We start from the raw sequence: 16,850 nt of genomic DNA on the forward strand, positions 1-16,850 counted from the left end.
TTAAAGATTTTGTCATGTGTTATACAAAAGCTTTGTTTTAACTTATTTGTAAATTATAAGAAATTAAAAATTTATATAAATTAATATTGTAGATTGTATTAACAAATATGAATAATTGATAAAAGTGATTATATTTAAAATGTAATCAGATATGAAATTATTTTATTTTAAATAAGTAAATATAAATTACTAAAAAAAATAAACAACACAAAAAGTAATTATTATATTGATGAGTCTCTCACCAATTAAAATATACAATGATAGTAAAAATTATATAAGTAAAATGCATTAAAAATAACAATATTATATTAATAAGAGATTACACATGGTATTTACATATGTTTTCAAATTATGCCCTATATGCTGTCTTGCCTGGTTTAAATCATGCATTTTTCCCAAATTCGAATTCTGAGATTGTGTATATAAACCTAACAAATGCTTAGATTTCATCGATTTCTATCATTCTCTCATCATTGTTCAACCAAAGAAGATGATTGGTGTTAACATAAGTTATGGTAAAAATTCTTCTTGGAGGTTTTAGTTTTCACTATGTAATTTCCAATTACGATCAATGTTTTTTTATTAGTTTATTTGTTTCTAACTTTTGTTTCTTGGTACAAGTCTCAATTTTGTTTCACATGGTTTAACATTGACAGAAGATGGAAAGAAAAAACCGAACACGGTGAGAAAGACGATGGAAAAACTCAAATCTGTATTCGATAAGAAGAAACCTAATCATCATGAAGAAGACTCAAGTCAGACTTCGCCATATTTAACCAAAGCTTTAAACGAGGTTCCCCACTTGTTCAACTGTATCCGCTCTTACTTTTCATGTGAATTTTGTTAAGAACTTTAGCTATATGCTCAATCAAGTAGTGGACATTATAATCCCCAATCAACTGATTCTCCATCAATTAATTTTTACTAGTATCATATTTTTATGATTAAGTTAATTGGGAGTGGATTGTATCTTAAATTGATTTTGTTATTTCTCTGTATTTATATTCTTCAGGACATATCATATGAGCTGTTCAAAATCCAGCAGAAGTTGGATCAGAAAATTTTTATCCTTGTAAGTGTGTAGTTTCTGGTCATTTCTTGTACTCTCTGTTCTAAGTTTTTTTTTTCTGTATAATTGCTGATAGATTGACCAAATATAATATGCTTAATTATGTTGTCCTAAAATAATATACTATTATGTCAATGAGCTTTGCTTCTTCTGAATAAACCTCAAAACAGAAGTTTGTCTTGCGCATATAATGGAATTTTTTCATGACCCTAAAACTGAACTTTTGTTCTGTATTTACAGCAAAAACAAGATGATATTCGTCAAGGCCAAGAAGAGAAGATGAAAAACCTAACGGAGGAGAGCAAAGAAAATTATAAGAAAATTAAAAAAATCCTAAAAATAAAAGGATTACAATTAATTTTTTTAGGAAGTATATAAAACCAAAATTAATATATTATATCACTAATTCTAGGAAAGTTATCTATTAAATTACTAATTTCAATAAGAAAATATGTGCAATTAATAAGGAAAATACGTGTAACTAATAAAGAAAATATTTGCAATTTAATTACAATTATTATTTATTATAATCATATAGTAAAAAGAAAATTTTACAGAAAAGTGATTAAAAAATTAAAAGGTATAATGTGTTAAAATTAGTGGTTAACATAATATAAGAAAAATAAGAAATTAATGTAATCTTTTTAAATTTTTAAATCGGTGAATGATTTGATAGCTTATTTAATATTCTGTTATTATATAAACCTTTGTTTTCAAAGTTAGTAACTAATGTGATCGCGACACGTGTAAATTTTAACAATTAAAGATTTTGTCATGTGTTATACAAAAGCTTTGTTTTAACTTATTTGTAAATTATAAGAAATTAAAAATTTATATAAATTAATATTGTAGATTGTATTAACAAATATGAATAATTGATAAAAGTGATTATATTTAAAATGTAATCAGATATGAAATTATTTTATTTTAAATAAGTAAATATAAATTACTAAAAAAAATAAACAACACAAAAAGTAATTATTATATTGATGAGTCTCTCACCAATTAAAATATACAATGATAGTAAAAATTATATAAGTAAAATGCATTAAAAATAACAATATTATATTAATAAGAGATTACACATGGTATTTACATATGTTTTCAAATTATGCCCTATATGCTGTCTTGCCTGGTTTAAATCATGCATTTTTCCCAAATTCGAATTCTGAGATTGTGTATATAAACCTAACAAATGCTTAGATTTCATCGATTTCTATCATTCTCTCATCATTGTTCAACCAAAGAAGATGATTGGTGTTAACATAAGTTATGGTAAAAATTCTTCTTGGAGGTTTTAGTTTTCACTATGTAATTTCCAATTACGATCAATATTTTTTTATTAGTTTATTTGTTTCTAACTTTTGTTTCTTGGTACAAGTCTCAATTTTGTTTCACATGGTTTAACATTGACAGAAGATGGAAAGAAAAAACCGAACACGGTGAGAAAGACGATGGAAAAACTCAAATCTGTATTCGATAGGAAGAAACCTAATCATCATGAAGAAGACTCAAGTCAGACTTCGCCATATTTAACCAAAGCTTTAAACGAGGTTCCCCACTTGTTCAACTGTATCCGCTCTTACTTTTCATGTGAATTTTGTTAAGAACTTTAGCTATATGCTCAATCAAGTAGTGGACATTATAATCCCCAATCAAATGATTCTCCATCAATTAATTTTTACTAGTATCATAGTTTTATGATTAAGTTAATTGTGAGTGGATTTGATCTTAAATTGATTTTGTTATTTCTCCGTGTTTATATTCTTCAGGACATATCATATGAGCTGTTCAAAATCCAGCAGAAGTTGGATCAGAAAATTTTTATCCTTGTAAGTGTGTTGTTTCTGGTCATTTCTTGTACTCTCTGTTCTAAGTTTTTTTTTTTCTGTATAATTGCTGATAGATTGACCAAATATAATATGCTTAATTATGTTGTCCTAAAATAATATACTATTATGTCAATGAGCTTTGCTTCTTCTGAATAAACCTCAAAACAGAAGTTTGTCTTGCGCATATAATGGAATTTTTTCATGACCCTAAAACTGAACTTTTGTTCTGTATTTACAGCAAAAACAAGATGATATTCGTCAAGGCCAAGAAGAGAAGATGAAAAACCTAACGGAGGAGAGCAAAGAAAATTATAAGAAAATTAAAAAAATCCTAAAAATAAAAGGATTACAATTAATATTTTTAGGAAGTATATAAAACCAAAATTAATATATTATATCACTAATTCTAGGAAAGTTATCTATTAAATTACTAATTTCAATAAGAAAATATGTGCAATTAATAAGGAAAATACGTGTAACTAATAAAGAAAATATTTGCAATTTAATTACAATTATTATTTATTATAATCATATAGTAAAAAGAAAATTTTACAGAAAAGTGATTAAAAAATTAAAAGGTATAATGTGTTAAAATTAGTGGTTAACATAATATAAGAAAAATAAGAAATTAATGTAATCTTTTTAAATTTTTAAATCGGTGAATGATTTGATAGCTTATTTAATATTCTGTTATTATATAAACCTTTGTTTTCAAAGTTAGTAACTAATGTGATCGCGACACGTGTAAATTTTAACAATTAAAGATTTTGTCATGTGTTATACAAAAGCTTTGTTTTAACTTATTTGTAAATTATAAGAAATTAAAAATTTATATAAATTAATATTGTAGATTGTATTAACAAATATGAATAATTGATAAAAGTGATTATATTTAAAATGTAATCAGATATGAAATTATTTTATTTTAAATAAGTAAATATAAATTACTAAAAAAAATAAACAACACAAAAAGTAATTATTATATTGATGAGTCTCTCACCAATTAAAATATACAATGATAGTAAAAATTATATAAGTAAAATGCATTAAAAATAACAATATTATATTAATAAGAGATTACACATGGTATTTACATATGTTTTCAAATTATGCCCTATATGCTGTCTTGCCTGGTTTAAATCATGCATTTTTCCCAAATTCGAATTCTGAGATTGTGTATATAAACCTAACAAATGCTTAGATTTCATCGATTTCTATCATTCTCTCATCATTGTTCAACCAAAGAAGATGATTGGTGTTAACATAAGTTATGGTAAAAATTCTTCTTGGAGGTTTTAGTTTTCACTATGTAATTTCCAATTACGATCAATGTTTTTTTATTAGTTTATTTGTTTCTAACTTTTGTTTCTTGGTACAAGTCTCAATTTTGTTTCACATGGTTTAACATTGACAGAAGATGGAAAGAAAAAACCGAACACGGTGAGAAAGACGATGGAAAAACTCAAATCTGTATTCGATAAGAAGAAACCTAATCATCATGAAGAAGACTCAAGTCAGACTTCGCCATATTTAACCAAAGCTTTAAACGAGGTTCCCCACTTGTTCAACTGTATCCGCTCTTACTTTTCATGTGAATTTTGTTAAGAACTTTAGCTATATGCTCAATCAAGTAGTGGACATTATAATCCCCAATCAACTGATTCTCCATCAATTAATTTTTACTAGTATCATATTTTTATGATTAAGTTAATTGGGAGTGGAATGTATCTTAAATTGATTTTGTTATTTCTCTGTATTTATATTCTTCAGGACATATCATATGAGCTGTTCAAAATCCAGCAGAAGTTGGATCAGAAAATTTTTATCCTTGTAAGTGTGTAGTTTCTGGTCATTTCTTGTACTCTCTGTTCTAAGTTTTTTTTTTCTGTATAATTGCTGATAGATTGACCAAATATAATATGCTTAATTATGTTGTCCTAAAATAATATACTATTATGTCAATGAGCTTTGCTTCTTCTGAATAAACCTCAAAACAGAAGTTTGTCTTGCGCATATAATGGAATTTTTTCATGACCCTAAAACTGAACTTTTGTTCTGTATTTACAGCAAAAACAAGATGATATTCGTCAAGGCCAAGAAGAGAAGATGAAAAACCTAACGGAGGAGAGCAAAGAAAATTATAAGAAAATTAAAAAAATCCTAAAAATAAAAAGATTACAATTAATATTTTTAGGAAGTATATAAAACCAAAATTAATATATTATATCACTAATTCTAGGAAAGTTATCTATTAAATTACTAATTTCAATAAGAAAATATGTGCAATTAATAAGAAAAATACGTGTAACTAATAAAGAAAATATTTGCAATTTAATTACAATTATTATTTATTATAATCATATAGTAAAAAGAAAATTTTACAGAAAAGTGATTAAAAAATTAAAAGGTATAATGTGTTAAAATTAGTGGTTAACATAATATAAGAAAAATAAGAAATTAATGTAATCTTTTTAAATTTTTAAATCGGTGAATGATTTGATAGCTTATTTAATATTCTGTTATTATATAAACCTTTGTTTTCAAAGTTAGTAACTAATGTGATCGCGACACGTGTAAATTTTAACAATTAAAGATTTTGTCATGTGTTATACAAAAGCTTTGTTTTAACTTATTTGTAAATTATAAGAAATTAAAAATTTATATAAATTAATATTGTAGATTGTATTAACAAATATGAATAATTGATAAAAGTGATTATATTTAAAATGTAATCAGATATGAAATTATTTTATTTTAAATAAGTAAATATAAACTACTAAAAAAAATAAACAACACAAAAAGTAATTATTATATTGATGAGTCTCTCACCAATTAAAATATACAATGATAGTAAAAATTATATAAGTAAAATGCATTAAAAATAACAATATTATATTAATAAGAGATTACACATGGTATTTACATATGTTTTCAAATTATGCCCTATATGCTGTCTTGCCTGGTTTAAATCATGCATTTTTCCCAAATTCGAATTCTGAGATTGTGTATATAAACCTAACAAATGCTTAGATTTCATCGATTTCTATCATTCTCTCATCATTGTTCAACCAAAGAAGATGATTGGTGTTAACATAAGTTATGGTAAAAATTCTTCTTGGAGGTTTTAGTTTTCACTATGTAATTTCCAATTACGATCAATATTTTTTTTTAGTTTATTTGTTTCTAACTTTTGTTTCTTGGTACAAGTCTCAATTTTGTTTCACATGGTTTAACATTGACAGAAGATGGAAAGAAAAAACCGAACAAGGTGAGAAAGACGATGGAAAAACTCAAATCTGTATTCGATAAGAAGAAACCTAATCATCATGAAGAAGACTCAAGTCAGACTTCGCCATATTTAACCAAAGCTTTAAACGAGGTTCCCCACTTGTTCAACTGTATCCGCTCTTACTTTTCATGTGAATTTTGTTAAGAACTTTAGCTATATGCTCAATCAAGTAGTGGACATTATAATCCCCAATCAAATGATTCTCCATCAATTAATTTTTACTAGTATCATATTTTTATGATTAAGTTAATTGGGAGTGGATTGTATCTTAAATTGATTTTGTTATTTCTCTGTATTTATATTCTTCAGGACATATCATATGAGCTGTTCAAAATCCAGCAGAAGTTGGATCAGAAAAATTTTATCCTTGTAAGTGTGTAGTTTCTGGTCATTTCTTGTACTCTCTGTTCTAAGTTTTTTTTTTCTGTATAATTGCTGATAGATTGACCAAATATAATATGCTTAATTATGTTGTCCTAAAATAATATACTATTATGTCAATGAGCTTTGCTTCTTGTGAATAAACCTCAAAACAGAAGTTTGTCTTGCGCATATAATGGAATTTTTTCATGACCCTAAAACTGAACTTTTGTTCTATATTTACAGCAAAAACAAGATGATATTCGTCAAGGCCAAGAAGAGAAGATGAAAAACCTAACGGAGGAGAGCAAAGAAAATTATAAGAAAATTAAAAAAATCCTAAAAATAAAAGGATTACAATTAATATTTTTAGGAAGTATATAAAACCAAAATTAATATATTATATCACTAATTCTAGGAAAGTTATCTATTAAATTACTAATTTCAATAAGAAAATATGTGCAATTAATAAGGAAAATACGTGTAACTAATAAAGATAATATTTGCAATTTAATTACAATTATTATTTATTATAATCATATAGTAAAAAGAAAATTTTACAGAAAAGTGATTAAAAAATTAAAAGGTATAATGTGTTAAAATTAGTGGTTAACATAATATAAGAAAAATAAGAAATTAATGTAATCTTTTTAAATTTTTAAATCGGTGAATGATTTGATAGCTTATTTAATATTCTGTTATTATATAAACCTTTGTTTTCAAAGTTAGTAACTAATGTGATCGCGACACGTGTAAATTTTAACAATTAAAGATTTTGTCATGTGTTATACAAAAGCTTTGTTTTAACTTATTTGTAAATTATAAGAAATTAAAAATTTATATAAATTAATATTGTAGATTGTATTAACAAATATGAATAATTGATAAAAGTGATTATATTTAAAATGTAATCAGATATGAAATTATTTTATTTTAAATAAGTAAATATAAATTACTAAAAAAATAAACAACACAAAAAGTAATTATTATATTGATGAGTCTCTCACCAATTAAAATATACAATGATAGTAAAAATTATATAAGTAAAATGCATTAAAAATAACAATATTATATTAATGAGAGATTACACATGGTATTTACATATGTTTTCAAATTATGCCCTATATGCTGTCTTGCCTGGTTTAAATCATGCATTTTTCCCAAATTCGAATTCTGAGATTGTGTATATAAACCTAACAAATGCTTAGATTTCATCGATTTCTATCATTCTCTCATCATTGTTCAACCAAAGAAGATGATTGGTGTTAACATAAGTTATGGTAAAAATTCTTCTTGGAGGTTTTAGTTTTCACTATGTAATTTCCAATTACGATCAATATTTTTTTTATTAGTTTATTTGTTTCTAACTTTTGTTTCTTGGTACAAGTCTCAATTTTGTTTCACATGGTTTAACATTGACAGAAGATGGAAAGAAAAAACCGAACACGGTGAGAAAGACGATGGAAAAACTCAAATCTGTATTCGATAAGAAGAAACCTAATCATCATGAAGAAGACTCAAGTCAGACTTCGCCATATTTAACCAAAGCTTTAAACGAGGTTCCCCACTTGTTCAACTGTATCCGCTCTTACTTTTCATGTGAATTTTGTTAAGAACTTTAGCTATATGCTCAATCAAGTAGTGGACATTATAATCCCCAATCAAATGATTCTCCATCAATTAATTTTTACTAGTATCATATTTTTATGATTAAGTTAATTGGGAGTGGATTGTATCTTAAATTGATTTTGTTATTTCTCTGTATTTATATTCTTCAGGACATATCATATGAGCTGTTCAAAATCCAGCAGAAGTTGGATCAGAAAAATTTTATCCTTGTAAGTGTGTAGTTTCTGGTCATTTCTTGTACTCTCTGTTCTAAGTTTTTTTTTTCTGTATAATTGCTGATAGATTGACCAAATATAATATGCTTAATTATGTTGTCCTAAAATAATATACTATTATGTCAATGAGCTTTGCTTCTTCTGAATAAACCTCAAAACAGAAGTTTGTCTTGCGCATATAATGGAATTTTTTCATGACCCTAAAACTGAACTTTTGTTCTGTATTTACAGCAAAAACAAGATGATATTCGTCAAGGCCAAGAAGAGAAGATGAAAAACCTAACGGAGGAGAGCAAAGAAAATTATAAGAAAATTAAAAAAATCCTAAAAATAAAAGGATTACAATTAATATTTTTAGGAAGTATATAAAACCAAAATTAATATATTATATCACTAATTCTAGGAAAGGTATATATTAAATTACTAATTTCAATAAGAAAATATGTGCAATTAATAAGGAAAATACATGTAACTAATAAAGAAAATATTTGCAATTTAATTACAATTATTATTTATTATAATCATATAGTAAAAAGAAAATTTTACAGAAAAGTGATTAAAGTATTAAAAGGTATAATGTGTTAAAATTAGTGGTTAACATAATATAAGAAAAATAAGAAATTAATGTAATCTTTTTAAATTTTTAAATCGGTGAATGATTTGATAGCTTATTTAATATTCTGTTATTATATAAACCTTTGTTTTCAAAGTTAGTAACTAATGTGATCGCGACACGTGTAAATTTTAACAATTAAAGATTTTGTCATGTGTTATACAAAAGCTTTGTTTTAACTTATTTGTAAATTATAAGAAATTAAAAATTTATATAAATTAATATTGTAGATTGTATTAACAAATATGAATAATTGATAAAAGTGATTATATTTAAAATGTAATCAGATATGAAATTATTTTATTTTAAATAAGTAAATATAAATTACTAAAAAAATAAACAACACAAAAAGTAATTATTATATTGATGAGTCTCTCACCAATTAAAATATACAATGATAGTAAAAATTATATAAGTAAAATGCATTAAAAATAACAATATTATATTAATGAGAGATTACACATGGTATTTACATATGTTTTCAAATTATGCCCTATATGCTGTCTTGCCTGGTTTAAATCATGCATTTTTCCCAAATTCGAATTCTGAGATTGTGTATATAAACCTAACAAATGCTTAGATTTCATCGATTTCTATCATTCTCTCATCATTGTTCAACCAAAGAAGATGATTGGTGTTAACATAAGTTATGGTAAAAATTCTTCTTGGAGGTTTTAGTTTTCACTATGTAATTTCCAATTACGATCAATATTTTTTTTATTAGTTTATTTGTTTCTAACTTTTGTTTCTTGGTACAAGTCTCAATTTTGTTTCACATGGTTTAACATTGACAGAAGATGGAAAGAAAAAACCGAACACGGTGAGAAAGACGATGGAAAAACTCAAATCTGTATTCGATAAGAAGAAACCTAATCATCATGAAGAAGACTCAAGTCAGACTTCGCCATATTTAACCAAAGCTTTAAACGAGGTTCCCCACTTGTTCAACTGTATCCGCTCTTACTTTTCATGTGAATTTTGTTAAGAACTTTAGCTATATGCTCAATCAAGTAGTGGACATTATAATCCCCAATCAAATGATTCTCCATCAATTAATTTTTACTAGTATCATATTTTTATGATTAAGTTAATTGGGAGTGGATTGTATCTTAAATTGATTTTGTTATTTCTCTGTATTTATATTCTTCAGGACATATCATATGAGCTGTTCAAAATCCAGCAGAAGTTGGATCAGAAAAATTTTATCCTTGTAAGTGTGTAGTTTCTGGTCATTTCTTGTACTCTCTGTTCTAAGTTTTTTTTTTCTGTATAATTGCTGATAGATTGACCAAATATAATATGCTTAATTATGTTGTCCTAAAATAATATACTATTATGTCAATGAGCTTTGCTTCTTCTGAATAAACCTCAAAACAGAAGTTTGTCTTGCGCATATAATGGAATTTTTTCATGACCCTAAAACTGAACTTTTGTTCTGTATTTACAGCAAAAACAAGATGATATTCGTCAAGGCCAAGAAGAGAAGATGAAAAACCTAACGGAGGAGAGCAAAGAAAATTATAAGAAAATTAAAAAAATCCTAAAAATAAAAGGATTACAATTAATATTTTTAGGAAGTATATAAAACCAAAATTAATATATTATATCACTAATTCTAGGAAAGGTATATATTAAATTACTAATTTCAATAAGAAAATATGTGCAATTAATAAGGAAAATACATGTAACTAATAAAGAAAATATTTGCAATTTAATTACAATTATTATTTATTATAATCATATAGTAAAAAGAAAATTTTACAGAAAAGTGATTAAAGTATTAAAAGGTATAATGTGTTAAAATTAGTGGTTAACATAATATAAGAAAAATAAGAAATTAATGTAATCTTTTTAAATTTTTAAATCGTTGAATGATTTGATAGCTTATTTAATATTCTGTTATTATATAAACCTTTGTTTTCAAAGTTAGTAACTAATGTGATCGCGACACGTGTAAATTTTAACAATTAAAGATTTTGTCATGTGTTATACAAAAGCTTTGTTTTAACTTATTTGTAAATTATAAGAAATTAAAAATTTATATAAATTAATATTGTAGATTGTATTAACAAATATGAATAATTGATAAAAGTGATTATATTTAAAATGTAATCAGATATGAAATTATTTTATTTTAAATAAGTAAATATAAATTACTAAAAAAAATAAACAACACAAAAAGTAATTATTATATTGATGAGTCTCTCACCAATTAAAATATACAATGATAGTAAAAATCATATAAGTAAAATGCATTAATAATAACAATATTATATTAATAAGAGATTACACATGGTATTTACATATGTTTTCAAATTATGCCCTATATGCTGTCTTGCCTGGTTTAAATCATGCATTTTTCCCAAATTCGAATTCTGAGATTGTGTATATAAACCTAACAAATGCTTAGATTTCATCGATTTCTATCATTCTCTCATCATTGTTCAACCAAAGAAGATGATTGGTGTTAACATAAGTTATGGTAAAAATTCTTCTTGGAGGTTTTAGTTTTCACTATGTAATTTCCAATTACGATCAATGTTTTTTTATTAGTTTATTTGTTTCTAACTTTTGTTTCTTGGTACAAGTCTCAATTTTGTTTCACATGGTTTAACATTGACAGAAGATGGAAAGAAAAAACCGAACACGGTGAGAAAGACGATGGAAAAACTCAAATCTGTATTCGATAAGAAGAAACCTAATCATCATGAAGAAGACTCAAGTCAGACTTCGCCATATTTAACCAAAGCTTTAAACGAGGTTCCCCACTTGTTAAACTGTATCCGCTTTTACTTTTCTTGTGAATTTTGTTAAGAACTTTAGCTATATGCTCAATCAAGTAGTGGACATTATAATCCCCAATCAAATGATTCTCCATCAATTGATTTTTACTAGTATCATAGTTTTATGATTAAGTTAATTGTGAGTGGATTTGATCTTAAATTGATTTTGTTATTTCTCTGTATTTATATTCTTCAGGACCTATCATATGAGCTGTTCAAAATCCAGCAGAAGTTGGATCAGAGAAATTTTATCCTTGTAAGTGTGTAGTTTCTGGTCATTCCTTGTACTCTCTGTTCTAAGTTTTTTTTTCTGTATAATTGCTGATAGATTGACCAAATATAATATGCGTAATTATGTTGTCCTAAAATAATATACTATTATGTCAATGAGCTTTGCTTCTTCTGAATAAACCTCAAAACAGAAGTTTGTCTTGCGCATATAATGGATGTTTTTATGACCCTAAAACTGAACTTTTGTTCTGTATTTACAGCAAAAACAAGATGATATTCGTCAAGGCCAAGAAGAGAAGATGAAAAACCTAACGGAGGAGAGCAAAGAAAATTATAAGAAAATTAAAAAAATCCTAAAAATAAAAGGATTACAATTAATATTTTTAGGAAGTATATAAAACCAAAATTAATATATTATATCACTAATTCTAGGAAAGGTATATATTAAATTACTAATTTCAATAAGAAAATATGTGCAATTAATAAGGAAAATACATGTAACTAATAAAGAAAATATTTGCAATTTAATTACAATTATTATTTATTATAATCATATAGTAAAAAGAAAATTTTACAGAAAAGTGATTAAAGTATTAAAAGGTATAATGTGTTAAAATTAGTGGTTAACATAATATAAGAAAAATAAGAAATTAATGTAATCTTTTTAAATTTTTAAATCGTTGAATGATTTGATAGCTTATTTAATATTCTGTTATTATATAAACCTTTGTTTTCAAAGTTAGTAACTAATGTGATCGCGACACGTGTAAATTTTAACAATTAAAGATTTTGTCATGTGTTATACAAAAGCTTTGTTTTAACTTATTTGTAAATTATAAGAAATTAAAAATTTATATAAATTAATATTGTAGATTGTATTAACAAATATGAATAATTGATAAAAGTGATTATATTTAAAATGTAATCAGATATGAAATTATTTTATTTTAAATAAGTAAATATAAATTACTAAAAAAAATAAACAACACAAAAAGTAATTATTATATTGATGAGTCTCTCACCAATTAAAATATACAATGATAGTAAAAATCATATAAGTAAAATGCATTAATAATAACAATATTATATTAATAAGAGATTACACATGGTATTTACATATGTTTTCAAATTATGCCCTATATGCTGTCTTGCCTGGTTTAAATCATGCATTTTTCCCAAATTCGAATTCTGAGATTGTGTATATAAACCTAACAAATGCTTAGATTTCATCGATTTCTATCATTCTCTCATCATTGTTCAACCAAAGAAGATGATTGGTGTTAACATAAGTTATGGTAAAAATTCTTCTTGGAGGTTTTAGTTTTCACTATGTAATTTCCAATTACGATCAATGTTTTTTTATTAGTTTATTTGTTTCTAACTTTTGTTTCTTGGTACAAGTCTCAATTTTGTTTCACATGGTTTAACATTGACAGAAGATGGAAAGAAAAAACCGAACACGGTGAGAAAGACGATGGAAAAACTCAAATCTGTATTCGATAAGAAGAAACCTAATCATCATGAAGAAGACTCAAGTCAGACTTCGCCATATTTAACCAAAGCTTTAAACGAGGTTCCCCACTTGTTAAACTGTATCCGCTTTTACTTTTCTTGTGAATTTTGTTAAGAACTTTAGCTATATGCTCAATCAAGTAGTGGACATTATAATCCCCAATCAAATGATTCTCCATCAATTGATTTTTACTAGTATCATAGTTTTATGATTAAGTTAATTGTGAGTGGATTTGATCTTAAATTGATTTTGTTATTTCTCTGTATTTATATTCTTCAGGACCTATCATATGAGCTGTTCAAAATCCAGCAGAAGTTGGATCAGAGAAATTTTATCCTTGTAAGTGTGTAGTTTCTGGTCATTCCTTGTACTCTCTGTTCTAATTTTTTTTTCTGTATAATTGCTGATAGATTGACCAAATATAATATGCGTAATTATGTTGTCCTAAAATAATATACTATTATGTCAATGAGCTTTGCTTCTTCTGAATAAACCTCAAAACAGAAGTTTGTCTTGCGCATATAATGGATGTTTTTATGACCCTAAAACTGAACTTTTGTTCTGTATTTACAGCAAAAACAAGATGATATTCGTCAAGGCCAAGAAGAGAAGATGAAAAACCCAACGGAGGAGAGCATAGAAAATTATAAGAAAATTTAAAAAATCCTAAAAATAAAAGGATTACTATTAATATTTTTTGGAAGTATATAAAACCAATTTAATATATTATATCACTAATTCTAGGAAAGTTATCTATTAAATTACTAATTTCAATAAGAAAATATGTGCAATTAATAAGGAAAATACGTGTAACTAATAAAGAAAATATTTGCAATTTAATTACAATTATTATTTATTATAATCATATAGTAAAAAGAAAATTTTACAGAAAAGTGATTAAAGTATTAAAAGGTATAATGTGTTAAAATTAGTGGTTAACATAATATAAGAAAAATAAGAAATTAATGTAATCTTTTTAAATTTTTAAATCGGTGAATGATTTGATAGCTTATTTAATATTATGTTGTTATATAAACCTTGGTTTTCAAAGTTAGTAACTAATGTGATCGCGACACGTGTAAATTTTAACAATTAAAGATTTTGTCATGTGTTATACAAAAGCTTTGTTTTAACTTATTTGTAAATTATAAGAAATTAAAAATTTATATAAATTAATATTGTAGATTGTATTAACAAATATGACTAATTGATAAAATTGATTATATTTAAAATGTAATCAGATATGAAATTATTTTATTTTAAATAAGTAAATATAAATTACTTAAAAAAATAAACAACACAAAAAGTAATTATTATATTGATGAGTCTCTCACCAATTAAAATATACAATGATAGTAAAAATTATATAAGTAAAATGCATTAAAAATAACAATATCATATTAATAAGAGATTACACATGGTATTTACATATGTTTTCACATTATTTGCCCTATATGTTGTCTTGCCTTGTTTAAATCATGCATTTTCTTTTCCCAAATTCGACTTCTGAGATTGTGTATATAAACCTAACAAATACTTAGATTTCATCGATTTCTATCATTCTCTCATCATTGTTCAACCAAAGAAGATGATTGGTGTTAACATAAGTTATGGTAAAAATTCTTCTTGGAGGTTTTAGTTTTCACTATGTAATTTCCAATTACGATCTATGTTTTTTTATTAGTTTATTTGTTTCTAACTTTTGTTTCTTGGTACAAGTCTCAATTTTGTTTCACATGGTTTAACATTGACAGAAGATGGAAAAAAAAAACCGTACACGGTGGAAAAGACGATGGAAAAACTCAAATTTGTATTCGATAAGAAGAAACCTAATCATCATGAAGAAGACTCAAGTCAGACTTCACCATATTTAACCAAAGCTTTAAACGAGGTTCCCCACTTGTTCAACTGTATCCGCTCTTACTTTTCATGTGAATTTTGTTAAGAACTTTAGCTATATGCTCAATCAAGTAGTGGACATTATAATCCCCAATCAAATGATTCTCCATCAATTAATTTTTACTAGTATCATAGTTTTATGATTAAGTTAATTGTGAGTGGATTTGATCTTAAATTGATTTTGTTATTTCTCCGTATTTATATTCTTCAAGACCTATCATATGAGCTGTTCAAAATCCAACAGAAGTTGGATCAGAGAAATTTTATCCTTGTAAGTGTGTAGTTTCTGGTCATTCCTTTTACTCTCTGTTCTAATTTTTTTTTTTTTTCTGTATAATTGCTGTTAGATTGACCAAATATAATATGCGTAATTATGTTGTCCTAAAACAATATACTATTATGTCAATGAGCTTTGATTCTTCTGAATAAACCTCAAAACAGAAGTTTGTCTTGCGCATATAATGGATGTTTTCATGACCCTAAAACTGAACTTTTGTTCTGTATTTACAACAAAAACAAGATGATATTCGTCAAGGCCAAGAAGAGAAGATGAAAAACCTAACGGAGGAGAGCAAAGAAAAGTATAAGAAAATTAAAAAATCCTAAAAATAAAAGGATTATAATTAATATTTTTGAAAGTATATAAAACCAAAATTAATATATTATATCACTAATTCTAGGAAAGTTATCTACTAAATTACTAATTTCAATAAGAAAATATGTGCAATTAATAAGGAAAATACGTGTAACTAATAAAGAAAATATTTGCAATTTAATTACAATTATTATTTATTATAATCATATAGTAAAAAGAAAATTTTACAGAAAAGTGATTAAAGTATTAAAAGGTATAATGTGTTAAAATTAGTGGTTAACATAATATAAGAAAAATAAGAAATTAATGTAATCTTTTTAAATTTTTAAATTGGTGAATGATTTGATAGCTTATTTAATATTTTGTTGTTATATAAACCTTGGTTTTCAAAGTTAGTAACTAATGTGATCGCGACACGTGTAAATTTGAACAATTAAAGATTTTGTCATGTGTTATACAAAAGCTTTGTTTTAACTTATTTGTAAATTATAAGAAATTTAAAAATTTATATAAATTAATATTGTAGATTGTATTAACAAATATGACTAATTGATAAAATTGATTATATTTAAAATGTAATCAGATATGAAATTATTTTATTTTAAATAAGTAAATATAAATTACTTAAAAAAATAAACAACACAAAAAGTAATTATTATATTGATGAGTCTCTCACCAATTAAAATATACAATGATAGTAAAAATTATATAAGTAAAATGCATTAAAAATAACAATATCATATTAATAAGAGATTACACATGGTATTTACATATGTTTTCACATTATGCCCTATATGTTGTCTTGCCTTGTTTAAATCATGC

The 16,850-nt window shown here is 24.9% G+C and overlaps 6 protein-coding genes and 1 long non-coding RNA gene across 16 annotated transcripts; all 7 read left to right on the plus strand.

Annotated features, from left to right (window-relative positions):
* The first annotated feature begins 353 nt into the window (after positions 1-353).
* Positions 354-1,599, plus strand: LOC147928789 (uncharacterized). Its single transcript, XR_015579310.1, has 4 exons — positions 354-515; positions 657-793; positions 1,013-1,072; positions 1,310-1,599. It is a non-coding gene; the product is annotated as an uncharacterized LOC147928789 (long non-coding RNA).
* Positions 1,600-2,243: 644 nt separating this feature from the next.
* On the plus strand, positions 2,244-3,429 carry LOC147928790 (uncharacterized). 2 transcript variants are annotated; one of them, XM_087483154.1, is made up of 4 exons: positions 2,244-2,344; positions 2,486-2,622; positions 2,842-2,901; positions 3,140-3,429. In XM_087483154.1, exons 1-4 carry the CDS (start codon positions 2,320-2,322, stop codon positions 3,275-3,277), a joined length of 360 nt encoding a protein of 119 aa, XP_087339280.1. In that variant the 5' UTR covers positions 2,244-2,319; the 3' UTR covers positions 3,278-3,429. The 2 variants fall into 2 exon arrangements, 1 of the variants encoding a protein (XP_087339280.1); XR_015579368.1 differs by having other exon boundaries at positions 2,278-2,344; positions 2,486-2,641.
* A 583-nt stretch (positions 3,430-4,012) lies between these two features.
* Positions 4,013-5,150, plus strand: LOC147928791 (uncharacterized). Its single transcript, XM_087483185.1, has 4 exons — positions 4,013-4,174; positions 4,316-4,452; positions 4,672-4,731; positions 4,969-5,150. The coding sequence occupies exons 1-4, from the start codon at positions 4,150-4,152 to the stop codon at positions 5,104-5,106; spliced, it is 360 nt and encodes a 119-aa protein (XP_087339311.1). The 5' UTR covers positions 4,013-4,149; the 3' UTR covers positions 5,107-5,150.
* Positions 5,151-7,668: 2,518 nt separating this feature from the next.
* Positions 7,669-8,835, plus strand: LOC147928792 (uncharacterized). 3 transcript variants are annotated; one of them, XR_015579248.1, is made up of 4 exons: positions 7,669-7,830; positions 7,973-8,128; positions 8,329-8,388; positions 8,626-8,658. XR_015579248.1 is itself a non-coding variant. In XM_087483015.1 (4 exons), the coding sequence occupies exons 1-4, from the start codon at positions 7,806-7,808 to the stop codon at positions 8,761-8,763; spliced, it is 360 nt and encodes a 119-aa protein (XP_087339141.1). In that variant the 5' UTR covers positions 7,669-7,805; the 3' UTR covers positions 8,764-8,835. The 3 variants fall into 3 exon arrangements, 1 of the variants encoding a protein (XP_087339141.1); XM_087483015.1 differs by having other exon boundaries at positions 7,973-8,109; positions 8,626-8,835; XR_015579247.1 differs by lacking the exon at positions 8,329-8,388 and having other exon boundaries at positions 7,973-8,109; positions 8,626-8,835.
* Positions 8,836-9,497: 662 nt separating this feature from the next.
* Positions 9,498-10,664, plus strand: LOC147928793 (uncharacterized). Of its 4 annotated transcripts, none has more exons than XR_015579246.1 (4): positions 9,498-9,659; positions 9,802-9,957; positions 10,158-10,217; positions 10,455-10,487. XR_015579246.1 is itself a non-coding variant. In XM_087483014.1 (4 exons), exons 1-4 carry the CDS (start codon positions 9,635-9,637, stop codon positions 10,590-10,592), a joined length of 360 nt encoding a protein of 119 aa, XP_087339140.1. In that variant the 5' UTR covers positions 9,498-9,634; the 3' UTR covers positions 10,593-10,664. The 4 variants fall into 4 exon arrangements, 1 of the variants encoding a protein (XP_087339140.1); XM_087483014.1 differs by having other exon boundaries at positions 9,802-9,938; positions 10,455-10,664; XR_015579245.1 differs by lacking the exon at positions 10,158-10,217 and having other exon boundaries at positions 9,802-9,938; positions 10,455-10,664.
* Positions 10,665-11,327: 663 nt separating this feature from the next.
* On the plus strand, positions 11,328-12,620 carry LOC147928794 (uncharacterized). 3 transcript variants are annotated; one of them, XM_087483054.1, is made up of 4 exons: positions 11,328-11,489; positions 11,631-11,767; positions 11,987-12,046; positions 12,282-12,620. In XM_087483054.1, exons 1-4 carry the CDS (start codon positions 11,465-11,467, stop codon positions 12,417-12,419), a joined length of 360 nt encoding a protein of 119 aa, XP_087339180.1. In that variant the 5' UTR covers positions 11,328-11,464; the 3' UTR covers positions 12,420-12,620. The 3 variants fall into 3 exon arrangements, 2 of the variants coding, with proteins under 2 accessions (XP_087339180.1, XP_087339181.1); XM_087483055.1 differs by having other exon boundaries at positions 12,292-12,491; XR_015579285.1 differs by lacking the exon at positions 11,987-12,046 and having other exon boundaries at positions 12,282-12,571.
* Positions 12,621-13,173: 553 nt separating this feature from the next.
* Positions 13,174-16,228, plus strand: LOC104744015 (uncharacterized). 2 transcript variants are annotated; one of them, XM_087486608.1, is made up of 4 exons: positions 13,174-13,316; positions 13,458-13,594; positions 13,814-13,873; positions 15,954-16,228. In XM_087486608.1, the coding sequence occupies exons 1-4, from the start codon at positions 13,292-13,294 to the stop codon at positions 15,984-15,986; spliced, it is 255 nt and encodes an 84-aa protein (XP_087342734.1). In that variant the 5' UTR covers positions 13,174-13,291; the 3' UTR covers positions 15,987-16,228. The 2 variants fall into 2 exon arrangements, with proteins under 2 accessions (XP_087342734.1, XP_010463348.2); XM_010465046.2 differs by lacking the exon at positions 15,954-16,228 and adding an exon at positions 14,108-14,396.
* The last annotated feature ends 622 nt before the right edge of the window (positions 16,229-16,850 follow it).

The sequence above is a fragment of the Camelina sativa genome, chromosome 14, assembly GCF_030686135.1.
Source record: "Camelina sativa cultivar CO46 ecotype springtype chromosome 14, ASM3068613v1".
In the NCBI taxonomy this organism is placed as follows: domain Eukaryota; kingdom Viridiplantae; phylum Streptophyta; class Magnoliopsida; order Brassicales; family Brassicaceae; genus Camelina; species Camelina sativa.

Bases quoted from the DNA above. Each gene is read 5' to 3' on its own strand.
- LOC147928790 (XM_087483154.1), top strand. From the start codon at position 2,320: ATGATTGGTGTTAACATAAGTTATG. The intron at 2,345-2,485 runs GTAAAAATTCTT...TAACATTGACAG, and splicing joins TGGTGTTAACATAAGTTATG to AAGATGGAAAGAAAAAACCG. The intron at 2,902-3,139 runs GTAAGTGTGTTG...CTGTATTTACAG, and splicing joins ATCAGAAAATTTTTATCCTT to CAAAAACAAGATGATATTCG.
- LOC147928791 (XM_087483185.1), top strand. From the start codon at position 4,150: ATGATTGGTGTTAACATAAGTTATG. The intron at 4,453-4,671 runs GTTCCCCACTTG...TATATTCTTCAG, and splicing joins TAACCAAAGCTTTAAACGAG to GACATATCATATGAGCTGTT. The intron at 4,732-4,968 runs GTAAGTGTGTAG...CTGTATTTACAG, and splicing joins ATCAGAAAATTTTTATCCTT to CAAAAACAAGATGATATTCG.
- LOC147928792 (XM_087483015.1), top strand. From the start codon at position 7,806: ATGATTGGTGTTAACATAAGTTATG. The intron at 7,831-7,972 runs GTAAAAATTCTT...TAACATTGACAG, and splicing joins TGGTGTTAACATAAGTTATG to AAGATGGAAAGAAAAAACCG. The intron at 8,389-8,625 runs GTAAGTGTGTAG...CTGTATTTACAG, and splicing joins ATCAGAAAAATTTTATCCTT to CAAAAACAAGATGATATTCG.
- LOC147928793 (XM_087483014.1), top strand. From the start codon at position 9,635: ATGATTGGTGTTAACATAAGTTATG. The intron at 9,939-10,157 runs GTTCCCCACTTG...TATATTCTTCAG, and splicing joins TAACCAAAGCTTTAAACGAG to GACATATCATATGAGCTGTT. The intron at 10,218-10,454 runs GTAAGTGTGTAG...CTGTATTTACAG, and splicing joins ATCAGAAAAATTTTATCCTT to CAAAAACAAGATGATATTCG.
- LOC147928794 (XM_087483054.1), top strand. From the start codon at position 11,465: ATGATTGGTGTTAACATAAGTTATG. The intron at 11,490-11,630 runs GTAAAAATTCTT...TAACATTGACAG, and splicing joins TGGTGTTAACATAAGTTATG to AAGATGGAAAGAAAAAACCG. The intron at 12,047-12,281 runs GTAAGTGTGTAG...CTGTATTTACAG, and splicing joins ATCAGAGAAATTTTATCCTT to CAAAAACAAGATGATATTCG.
- LOC104744015 (XM_010465046.2), top strand. From the start codon at position 13,292: ATGATTGGTGTTAACATAAGTTATG. The intron at 13,317-13,457 runs GTAAAAATTCTT...TAACATTGACAG, and splicing joins TGGTGTTAACATAAGTTATG to AAGATGGAAAGAAAAAACCG. The intron at 13,874-14,107 runs GTAAGTGTGTAG...CTGTATTTACAG, and splicing joins ATCAGAGAAATTTTATCCTT to CAAAAACAAGATGATATTCG.